Genomic DNA, 12,322 nt, shown 5'->3' with positions numbered 1-12,322 from the left:
GTTACTTTGTTAAGACCAAGAACCATGGGAATGATGTTCACTTGATAAACATAACTATAAAGATAAGATCAAGGCATTCTCCAAACTTCTACAGAGGTCAAAGGGGGATCTAACTCACCAAGCACTCCAGATTAAACAGTGGGTTTTTGTTACCTTGACAATTCTAGCACATCAGCAAGAGGACCCAGCAGGAGGGAAAGTATGCTCAATTGAGATGGCAGTAATCAAGGGAGCAGTACTGCAGGTATCAGAGGAATGACGAGGTGGAACCCACCTACTTCTGCCCTCTGGACTTATGAGGATGGGTGAAAACTCCCTTTAGTCCTTCCCACATACCTCATGGGGGCCAGGGTTCTGTTAAATGCTGAGGAGTTGCATGGGAGGTAGCTCAGCACAGTTTTATACCTCATCTATTCCACTCAGCAGCCTATAAGGCAAGCACTATTCCCTATTTTACATAAGACTGATTCTTTTAAAAACAATTGTATCTGTAATAAAAGAGAGTTTATTCTTCCAGCTAAGACTGGAAGATATTTAAAGTTTATTCTTTAAGTTTGTTGAACCAATAATTATTATGTACCTGTATTACATTCACTCATTGAAAAACTGTTTTCCTTACTTCTAAAACTACAGATAATAAAAAGAAACAAGTCATATATTATCCCACCACAGAGAAATGTTCCCCAATTGACACCCTGGGGGATTCGAGTTCATATTTTTTTTTGGGGGGGGACTCAAATATACAGGGTAGGGCAAATGCAGGTTTACAGTTGTTCATATGACAAATAATACAATAATTAATAACAAGAATAAACTGTATTTGGCATACTCACAATGGTAAACCTACTTTTGCCTCACCCTGCATGTTTTTTAATGAGACAATAAATGTATAGGTTGCTTTTTAACTGCTTTATTAACTTTACATTTTTCCATGCAAATGTGTGAAACTACTGTTGACAGAAACTTAGGACTGTGTGCCAAGGCAATATCCAATTAGAAGCTGGTAACAGAACCCACTTGACACATGGAAATTACATAAGGTTCTCAGCAAATGGATCAGTAAAGGCATATCAAGAAATGAAAGGAAAAGAAAACAACAGTGAGAATCACAGTTAAACTTATGGAAAATAGCAGGAATCAAGGCATAAGGCAAAATTCATCATGATGGTCATGGTGATTAGAGAGTTCCCCCATAAGGATACGAAGGCAATTTCTCAACTGCAGCTCCCTAAGTTTTCTCCTGATTTCTCTCATCTCTTCCATGAACATTTCCATATCATCTCCATCTCCACCCATCCCATCATTGAACTGCCTATTAGGTATGGCCCATCGGAAGTTAGGGGGCAGTCGACGAGCCTGTCCTCGTCTATTATTTCCTGCTGGCTGGTGGCCTTCACCCCCTCCCAAAGGGCGGTCTTCCTCTCCATTCTGCATGGGCTGCTCCATTTCTTCGTTTTCGTGGTGGATATCTGCCATGATGAGATTTTTTCCTGGTTGATTTTCTTTTAACACAACTAAGACAAAGGCAAGGAGAGACTGAATGCTTGGTGCACTGACCAGTAGGATTCAGAGCCCCGATATCAAAGGTTTTTTTAATTTCATTTTTTCCCACCTTAGGAGCTTCGCGCGCCCTCTAGGGGGCCTCCAACTCGAGCCCCTCCCTCCAGATCTCTCCTTTTCCTTCCCTCCCCCAAAGCCCACCATTTTTCCCTTCCCTGGATTCTTTCCCAGAGCTCAGCAGACAGCAAAATGGAGGACTGGGGACGGGGAGCTGTGGACGGGGGACCTTGAGGAGTGTCTCAGACTGGGCTCTGCACCCGCCCCCCACCCCTGCACCCCGCACCCACCTGGGCCTATCCTTGCTGTCTGCTCCTCCTCCCGATTCTCGCCGCGAGTGCGCCGCCGCGACACTGGGACCCGAAGACCTGCAGAGGGCCGGGCGGGGGGCGGGGGACGCTGCAGCCCAGGCTCGGCGCCCACCCTGCCCGGACCCCCGCCCAGCCGCGCCGGCCGGCGTCTTCCGCCCTCTGCCCCGACCGGCTTGTCCAAGTCCCCACGGGAACTCGGCGGCGACTTCCCATCGCTGAGTCGCTCCGCTGCGCTCCCGGGAACCCCGCCGCCCCAGCACCCCCACCCCAGGGCGTCACTGTTTAAGTTCCCAAGACCGCCGGAGTGGAGAGAGCCGGCAGGGACCGCTGCACCGACCCCCCGCGCCGGCCTCCGGGGTTGGGGGCGGCTGCCGCCCTGGCCCCCGCGCGCCCCGGGCCCTTACCTGCTCCGCTTGCCCGGCCGAGGCCAGCCCGCCGTGCGCCGCGCAGCCGGGAGCTGGTACCCAGAAGGGAGTGACGACTGCACTGAAGGCTGCGCTGCTCTGCAGCTCGGGGTCACGTGAGGGCCGTGCGTCACCAACGAGCTGCCCCCAACTCCCGCGGCCAGTGTGGCGGGAGCGCACGCCCTCTCTCCCGCCTCGTGCACACGCACTTACAACCCCCTCCGGGGGTTTGTGCTCCGGAGCCCAGCGTGCACCGCCGCTCTCACTCCTCTCAGTGCTCTCCAGTCTGAAGGCCCACAAGTGGCATCACCTTCGTGGGATTGGAATTTGCCCTTCTCTGTTTACCTAGGAGGTTCTGCAACACCCTCCACCCCTTCCATTCCTGCCCCAGGCCCTGGTTTTGGCCTTTTCTGCTTTCTGTCCTCATCTCTCTGGCCTCCAGCCCCCACCCCCGCACTCAGACGCACACCGTGTACAAGCACAGCCACCACTCCCCACCGTGTCCCCTGACTTCATACCTTTCAAGTGAATTTAGAATGAAGACTAGGATGGGGAGGGAGCAGGGGTTGGTCAGAAAGAGAGGCAAGGAGTTAAGAAGTAGGTTGTATATAGCCTTCCCAATGACTTAATTTCCTTCTTTTTAAAAAAAATCAGCATGCCTCAAAAAATAAAAAATTAATGAGGTTTCATTTTTGAAAGAAATGCTTCATTGTTTGATTATGCTCACCTGTACTACACAGAAAATATTTTCTCTGGTTCCACATTGTAAGGACAGAAAACAGGCCTTTCTTTTGTTAGGTTTTTCCACAACTTATGAAAAGCACCTGGTAGTTAAACCCTGAGATTTCCTTGGCTCCTGTGACTCAAACCCTCCTCTTTTCAAACAACAGCAGGAGCAGATAAGGCATCAAGGCTGTACTTTTCCATTCCCTCCTCCCTGCTGTTTTAACAGCTACAGGCGAGGTAGCAAGAATTCCATCTCCTGCCCACCCCCCTGCCCCCAAACAGGTCTCTCTTCTTTGAACACTTTATAACTTTTTTTTCTAAGCTTGTTTTGCAGACATGGGAAAGATGCTGATAAGCACATACTAATGCATCTGTCCCCTGGAGAAAATGAACTTCAACTCCTCAAGGCAAACCACCCTCTCATCTGTTTACTCCCTAAAGCCCCTAATAAAAGAGCAACTCTCTCTTTCTTCCCTCTCCTTGTATTGCCTGTCAATGCATGGATCTTTTCCCGGACTATGGGGAAAGTAAATAAGTTTCCTACATTTTCCTCCCTCTTGTCTGTTGTGAATTCTCTCACAAGCCCATGTCACCAGCCAGACCCTAACACACACAACATCAAATCACTTTTTTTCTTAAAAACTTTTTTCCTTTATTGATTTGAGACAGAGAGGAAAAGAAGATCAAGAGATAGAAACATCGATGAGAGAGAACATCGATTGGCCGCCTCCTGCATCCCCCCAGTGAACATCTGGCCCACAACCTGGGCATGTGCCCTGGGAATAGAATGGGCTGACCTCTGGGTTCATGGGTTGATGCTCAACCACTGTGCCACACCGGCCAGGCAGGAGGTACCTTTCTGAACACAGTTGGTGTTTTCCAAATGATCTGTAAAGTAAATCTTCATGGGAGAAGTCTAGTGATTAGACCTTGGCCATTTAATGTAAATATATGTGATGTTTTTAATACCAGAGTCTGCAGAAAAGGAGCCTTTTTATTTCCTACTTTTCTTTCCAAACCTTCCAAACCACCCCTACAAATATCTCCTTAGAAGGACCTCAGAGGTTAAGGACATAATATGCAGAAGTCAGTTCCAAAGCCTTATGCCTTTTGATGTGAATATTTTAAAAATATATTAAAAATAAGCAGTGGGTAAGTGAAGTAACTAAATTTGAGACTGAAACTAACTTTGAGTATAAATGTTTCTTTCTCCAACTTGAAATAACTAAAAAAATTATCACAGCTAGGAAATAGAGATGTTTTTAGAAAAGTGGTACTGTTATAAAAAAAATATTTAGTAAGTGTTGCTTGTGATAAACTAAATGAGTTGTATGCACTGAGGCAGGAGAGGCCAGACAAATGCTCACTGCCTTTAGGTTTGGCTCCAGACTCCTATGTAATCTCCTATCCTGCTGAACTGGCTAGGACATTAAATAAAGGAAGAATGTATGCCTAGTGCATATATACCTTGAGATTTTAGAGCTAAAGTTACATATATATACACATATATGCTTTTAGGGATATATGGTGTCAACACAAGGTCATTGCCACCAATCCAATGCCAACATGAATCCCCAATCTGGGCTGTGGTACATAGAGAGACTTCATTCAAGCGAAGTTTTCAAAAAGGGCAAATAAAGCTTCAGGTGGAAACCAAAAGTATGCTCCAAGACAAAGGGGAAGTCTACTTATATATAAATAGTGAATGCCCCAACCCCTGATTGCTCTATTTTTATATAAATGAGGAATCCAAATTTGCACAATTTGATTGGTTCAAATAGCACTGTCCTAATTGGTCGGAACTGTGCTTCCTGATTCGGTGTTATGAAGCTGCTCTGATTGGTTTGTAAAGATGCAAATAAGAATATAGCTACATAGCTCCAATTGGGTAGGGCATGTCTTTTTTTTTTTTTTTTTTTATCCTCACCCGAGGACATTTTTCTATCCTTTGTTCTGATAGAGCGGGAGGAAGAGAGAGGGAGAGAGAGAGAGAGAAACATCGATGTGAAGGGACACATCGAGTGGCTGCCACCCGCACGACCAGCCAGGGCCGGGGACAAACTGCAACCGAGGCACGTGCCCTTAGCGGGAACCGAACCCGGGTCTCTCTGGACCGCAGGCCGACACTCTAACCGCTGAGCCAAACCGGACAGGGCGGGTAGGGCATGTCTTAACCCACTGGTCAAAATATGATTCCAGGAACTCCTTTATAAAGGTTGGCTCAGCCAGTAGGAGCACAATGAAGGAGGCTTGGCAGCTCAGTCTGCAGCTTTCCCTGATATGCAGTGTGCCTAAGAGGCCCCTGTAAACAGTGACTGCTAGACTGATGATGAGTGTGGGTCCAGTTAACCACAAGGAGTTCTTTTTGGCAGATACATTCCTTGTTGGTGTTTGCAATAGATATATAAATATATAGCTCCAAAGGCTAGAATTACAAAATCACACCCAACAATTTGTCTTTTAAAGGGATGCTAGTGATTTCTGTGTTCTGTCTCACAGTTAACAACTCTTCATAAAGATAGCTCTATTAAGTGATATTGGCTGAAAGGATGCAGATTAGAAACATGAACTGTCTGGATAAAAATCCTGTGTGCTACTAAATTGATGTGTGATTTTGGGTCAATGACTTATCAAGGTTTCTGTGCTTCGTTTGTGAAATGTATTGTTAGAAGTAAGTCACATAAATCAAGTACTTACCACAGAGCCTAATAAATTGTCAATAAATGTTTACTCATATTTTTTTCACCATTATTAGATGATTTCTAACAAAATTTGAAGAGTAGGCATAGTTGAATTCTTTCCTTAGGTAGGCCAACTTGTCTTTAAAATCCATAAGGATCCAACACATCTTCTTTTTTCTACTTTGCATACCCAGTGACTAGGTTCCTTGTACCAAGTGGGTGACTAGTGAATATTTGTTCACTAAATGCATCTACAACTGAATTGCTTTTCATTCAGGGGACTGTATTTATAACAACACAGAAAAGTTTCTATGAAAATTAAGAATCACCTAGAAAGAATCCTCTAAAAGTAGAGAAACCAATGTGACATAATCATTGACTACAAAATTTTAGCAAGTGGGGTTTTATTTTTTTTCAGTGGCCAAATGCTTTGCTGTTGTCTTTTAGACCCATCTGGAACAAGCCTTGTTTGAAACCACCACATTTTCCTGGATGAAAAGACACATTTGTATATTGTTCCACATCAGATATTATGCTATATAGGAAGTTGATTATAATAAAGTGATGTTTTAAAGATAGGTAAAAATTGTCCTGGAAATGATGTTGTCTTTTTAAATTTATTTTTATTTTTGGTTTTCTTTCTTTTTTCCCCTTTGTTAAAATGATGTTATCTTTACTAAAATGTTATGAGGTATTGATTGAGATATTTTCTTGTCCCTTAGAGTTTTCTGGGAGGGAGTTGAAGATAGACAAGAAACTGCTAAGAACAAAATTTAAAATTTTTTGCAAGACTAAATTAGAATACAAGAGTTTTAGTTTGGAACTCATGTGCCCTAAGGACAAAAAGAGGGTAAACGGGTTTGATTGCTCTTACCTTGAAATAATTGAAGGGTAGTGTAGTACTGGGAAGGAGGAGACTGGGCTCACGTTTGAGGAAGTACAGTGTATGTAAAAAGAACCTATCCCCTCTACTTATCTCTTATAACTATGGTAGAGAGTGGTACTTGATTCCCAAAGCCAAGGGAGTGGGATCCTAAAAGAATTGTACATAAAGTTTAGGGATATCTACAAGATGGCGCGATTCACTTCTCATTCCTCTGCTAGGTATCTGCTTTATCACCAGGATTTTGAGCTACCTAGATGCTATAGGAGCCTAGAAAGAATATTTTTGCAGAGATGATGTGGACATGTGGCCGGGTGGAGAAAGGGCTAGAATTAACTTCTTATCAAAGTTCCCAATTCTAGAGGTGTGAAAAATAAATCCTACCATGCCTACAGCTCTGCAGTTGTTGCTGGGGAGAGGTGAGTTATTGAGACACAGGCTTACCAGAAACAGTTACAGAGTAAGGCAAAGAGATCTATGAATCACGGGATGCTGTGTGAGGGTCATCAGCTAGGAGTCATATGCAAGATATGACTCAATCTTCCAATTTGCCACAAAAATCTAAGGGAGCTTCTTGGGTGTGATTCCTTATCAGTAGGCTATATAGAAATCACACCTGAGCCTCAGTGAGGATTAATCACATGGGGATAGCAATCTTACCCTAAGTAGTCAGGTTAAAGAGTGTCTTTTTATCCCCCTTCTCCAAACTCTCAAACTATCTGAGTAAACACAGGGAAGGAGGATGTGATGGATAATTGTATGTGTCCATTAGGCCATGGGATGCCCATATATCTGGTTAAACATTTCTAGGTGTGTCTGCGAGGGTGTTTCTGGAAGAGCTTAGCATTTGAGTTGGTGAACTGAGTAAAGCAGATGGTGCTCCCCAATTTGCTGGGCATCATTCAATGCATTGAGGGCCTGAATAGAACAGAAAGGCAGGGGAAGGTTGAATTTGCCCTCTGCCTGACCATTTGAGCTAGGACATTGATCTCCTGCCCTTGGCATTCCTGCTTTTCAGGACTTCTAATTCAGACTGGCATCTTCACATCAGCTCTCCAACTCTCAGGCCTTTGAACTATACCACCAAATTTCCCGGCTCTCCAGCTTGCAGACAGCCCATTATGAAACTTCCCAGCCTCCATAATTGTGTGAACCAAGACCTTATCTATTATCTATCTATCTATCTATCTATCTATCTATCTATCTATCTATCTATCATCATTATCTATTCATCCATCTATTTATACTCACCTTGTAGGTTTATACACATTGTATGTAAAATCAAAGTAAATATACTAACATTTTATTTATAATTGATTTTGGTTCTTAGGTGATGGTGATAGGCCAAAATCATAAATCTTCTGATTTATAATTTTTTGCATTTTTCAAATATTCTATAAATATTAGGTAGATATGAGAATAAGCAAGAAGTTATTTTTAAAGACTAGTAAAACTGATAATTTTTATCTGTTGGTAGTAAAAATGATTTTTGTCTCTAAAAAAGAGTAAGTTTTCACACACACACACACACACACCTCTTCCCTTCCTCCTCCCTCGTTTACACTCCTACCCTACCTCCTTAATCAGGAGTTACATTACCCACCACAGATCTGAGACTCAGGCATTAGTAGCATGACAATATCTTGTGTCATATTTTACAATTAGAAATCTATACCTGGTAACCTGATGCCCCTGTTCCTCTCTCATCCACTCCCATTTAGTTGTCTTCATCTTTGAGATTAAAGATGCATTTCTGATGCTGCTCCTCAAGAGGTGATTACCTCTATATTCTAAATTGTCCAAGGAAAATATATTCCTTTTGCAAGTAGAAGGAGAATAAATCATAAATTATTTTTCTTTTAAATTCAGGTTATGAAATAGCATGTACAGACTTATTCTAGTTTTCTTAAACATTCAAAGTGATGAAAATAAAATGAAATAGCACTTACATAAATGCTAATATGTGACAGGCATTGTTGTATATGTATATTTATTATTGCATTTTTATCCTTCCCCAAATACTTTAAGGTAGATGCTAAGATTATCCCTCATTTTATACATAAGAGAAATTCAGGATAGTGAGGCTAAGCAATAGGAAGTGGTAGAGTGGGAATTCACACCCATTTAGTCTATTTCCTAAGTCCATGCTCAGCCTCTACTCAGTTTCATTTATTAATAAATCCCAAATTTTATATTTTATTCACTCTTTTATCCATTTATTGTTTGAGCCCTTTTCTCTGTGCTAGGCCTGCCCTTTCTATATCTCAATCTCAGTACCATACTTAGTCATTCTGATTCCTAAGACATAGCTCTTTCCACTTAAAAATATAAGAAATATATTTTCAGTTCAACCATAATTTATTGAGCATCTACTCTGTACCAGGCATGGCCCTGGAAATATAAAAGAGAACTAGGCAGATACAGCCTTCATATTCTTATGGAACTCAGGGTTTAATAGGAGAAAACCAGAAGGAGAGTGTGGTAAGTATTGAAGGGGGAACTGGAGCACTGAGTAAAAGGACTTAACTCAGTTGTCAGTGATGTCATCCATGAAAAAGTAATGTCTGGGAGGTCAGTTTCTGGCATGATTGAGGAGTTTTGTGGACCTGGTCTCCAGTGATACTGGTGAAAACAATTTAAAGCCTCTGGAAATAGTCTTAAGGGCAGATATCAAGTGGAGAACTATCTATTCATTGGTTTTTTAGAGAGGGAGGAAGAGAGAGAGAAACACCGATGTGAGAGAGACACACCGAGTGGCCGCCACCCACATGACCCCAACTGGGGCCAGGGCCAAACTGCAACAGAGGTACATGCCCTTAGCGGGAACCGAACCCAGGACTCTCTGGTCCGCGGACCGACACTCTAACCGCTGAGCCAAACCGGCCAGGGCTAGAGAACTATCTATTCAAAAATATGTATAAAAAATCCATAAGAAAGGCAAGAGTCTGTGGTATTTTAACCTAAACTGCTCCCCGCCCCCACTCCCAGGTCAGACAGTCATAAATTGCACTCCAAGCCAAGAATACAGGGTATCCTCTTCCTGCAGCTCCCAGCCATGGTGCTTTCTTCCTGGAAAGAGTGGTACATCAGCATCCTGCCCCAGCTACTGAGATTGTAAGGTTAAGTTCAAGGTGAGTGCAGTCAAGAAATGGGGGCTCTCTCCTTCCAACCAGCCCTCACTGATGGAATAGAGACAGTCCCATGGGTGTGGTACCACTGAGAATAGTGGGGCCCTAATCACTCTTTGCTTGGCCTGTAAGGCATGGTTCCCCACATGAGAAGCAAGCTGAAAGAACCTCAGGTTACTGTTTTCTCCTTCTCCCCACATAGACATCAGTTCCTAAAGCAGGAGTGTTAGAGAGAAGAGCACCATTGTCCCTGTCCCCAGACTCAGAACACTGACTCAGATTTGTGCCTGGGGAGAGAAAACAGCCATAAAGCATATAAATTCTAATATTTCTCAATCAAAATTACTTCATTTGTAACAGAGCATGAAGAAATTTAGTCCAAGGATGTTCTAAATATAGCGGTGGTTGTGGTAGAGGCAATTTTGGAGTGATTCATGCATTTGAATAAGATACAGGTTAACTGTAAACTGGCTAGATTACTTTAAAGGCTGGGAGGAGTCCTCCCTCCTTGGGTGCAAACAAATATCAAACGCTGAGATTTGGAACTTTTTCTTCAAGGGAACCCAAATTGAGCTGAATTAGACTGCAGAGCAATTAATGCCCAAGGGCATTACTGCAAATAATAGAGAACTCAACTGGAGATTAGAGGAGCCTAACAGCTGGGTATGGTTATAGCTGTGGCCTTCACAAGTACTTCTCACTTAGGTGGGACAGGGTGGTTAGAGGCAGTTGGAGTTGGATATTTTCCTTCTTCCAGGTTGATTAGGCTCTGATGAAATTCTAGTAGGTTAGGCTGTGGTAAAATAGTTTCTCTTGAGAGAAAGCCTTATTAAGAAGAATAGAATGCTTTGAGTACATTTATAAATGGCTACTTTTCCCCTTCCCCTGCCAGAAACGTTAAAGGGTTTTCTCCAATATTCACTCTGATAACCTAATAGTGCTCTTTGAGGTAAATCTCAGAAAAGTGGGGGAGTACCCCTAATACTGGGCCTCTCTGGGGTTTTAAATCTCAGACTTTTTCATATTGAACTTCCAGCAATTTGTCAACTATAGTATAGGTTTTATCAATCTCAGCACCATGTTTAGGAATTCCGATTCCTTCAGTTGTCTAGTACTGGTTCCTGAAGATATTTCTGTTAATGGAGTTTACTCTAGCAAATTGTGATTGTCTACATCTGCCTGTCTGTGTCTCTTTTTGTGGGACAGTGATTTGCTCTGTGGCCTCATTTTTCTAATGGATCTAAGAAGAGTTGTTGATTTTCCGTTTGTTCAGCTTTTACTTGTTGCTAGAATGAAGTGATAATTTCCAAGCTTTTTATGTGCCAGACCAAAAACTGGAAGCAAAGGGGACATTTCATAATGATAAGAGAGTCATAGATACACCTAACAACAGAGCACCAAAATACGTGAAGCAAAACTGATAAAAATGAAGGAAGAAGTAGATAATTAAACAATAATAGTTTAAGTCTGTAATACCCCACTTTTAATAATATGTAAATAGACCAACTGGGCAAAAGATCAACCAGGAAATAGAAAACATGAGAACACACCATGCACCAAGTATACTTCATAGACATATAGAATACACTGCCCAACAACAGCAGAATCCACATTCTTCTCAAGTGCACATGGAACATTCTTCATGGTAGGCTGTGTGATAGACTGTAAAACAAACCTCAATAAATTTAAAGGGTTATAAATAATATACAGGGTGGAGCAAAAGTAGGTATGAAGTTGTTCATATGGAAAATAATACAGCAATTAATAAATAATAAAACAAGAATAAACTCTGTGTTTCAAATACTCACAACTGTGAACCTTTCCTCCCACCCTGTATGTTCTCTGAGCCCAAAGGAATAAAATTTCATATCTATAATGGAAAAAAATAGCAACCTCACAAATATTTGGAAATTAAGCAAAACACTCTTAAATAGCCAATGCATCAAAGAATAAATGAAAATGGAAATCAGAATATACTCTGAGATGAATGAAACACAACATACAGCATACCAACGTTTATGGGATAAAACTTTGGTATGCTGAAGCACAACTTATGGGATCAAGCTAAACTTATGCTGAGAGGGAAAGATAAAAACTGTAAATGTCTATATTGAAAATGAAGAAAGATCTTAAATCAATACCCTAACTTTCCACCTAAGACACTAAGAAAAAAGAGCAAGCTAAACATAAAGCAAGAAGAAGGAAGGAAATGATGATTAGAGCAGAAATTAATGACATGGAGAATGGAAAGAGAGTAGGAAAAATTAGTGAAACCAAAGTTGGTTCTTTGAAAAGATCAACAATATTGACAAACCTTTAGCTAGATTGACAAGAGATAGATGATAGATAGATAGATAGATAGATAGATAGATAGATAGATAGATAATGAGAACTCAATTGACTAGAATCAGAAATGAAAGAGGGGCCATTAGTAAAGAACTTATAGATAATAAGTATTATAAAGGAATAATATGCAACATATACCATTATGTTAAATAACTTAGATGAAATGGACAAATTCCTAGAAAAATGCAAACTACCAAAACTATCTCAAGAAGAAATAGACAATCTGAATAGACCTATAACAAGTGAAGATTGAATTAGTGATAATAATAATGATAATAATAAACTA

The 12,322-nt window shown here is 41.6% G+C and overlaps 1 protein-coding gene across 2 annotated transcripts; it reads right to left on the bottom strand.

Moving 5' to 3' along the window:
• Positions 1–872: 872 nt before the first annotated feature.
• BEX3 (brain expressed X-linked 3) lies at positions 873–2,296 on the bottom strand. Of its 2 annotated transcripts, XM_036270993.1 has the most exons (3): positions 2,273–2,296; positions 1,848–1,925; positions 876–1,469 (listed from the first exon to the last, which is right to left on the bottom strand). In XM_036270993.1, exon 3 carries the CDS (start codon positions 1,444–1,446, stop codon positions 1,138–1,140), a length of 309 nt encoding a protein of 102 aa, XP_036126886.1. In that variant the 5' UTR covers positions 1,447–1,469; positions 1,848–1,925; positions 2,273–2,296; the 3' UTR covers positions 876–1,137. The 2 variants fall into 2 exon arrangements, with proteins under 2 accessions (XP_036126885.1, XP_036126886.1); XM_036270992.1 differs by lacking the exon at positions 2,273–2,296 and having other exon boundaries at positions 873–1,514; positions 1,848–1,919.
• Positions 2,297–12,322: the final 10,026 nt, after the last annotated feature.

This window comes from Molossus molossus, unplaced genomic scaffold (assembly GCF_014108415.1).
Source record: "Molossus molossus isolate mMolMol1 unplaced genomic scaffold, mMolMol1.p scaffold_m16_p_2, whole genome shotgun sequence".
Classification (NCBI taxonomy): domain Eukaryota; kingdom Metazoa; phylum Chordata; class Mammalia; order Chiroptera; family Molossidae; genus Molossus; species Molossus molossus.
Note: the sequence above shows the minus strand (reverse complement) of the source record. Positions and strands in the feature narration are given on the sequence as shown.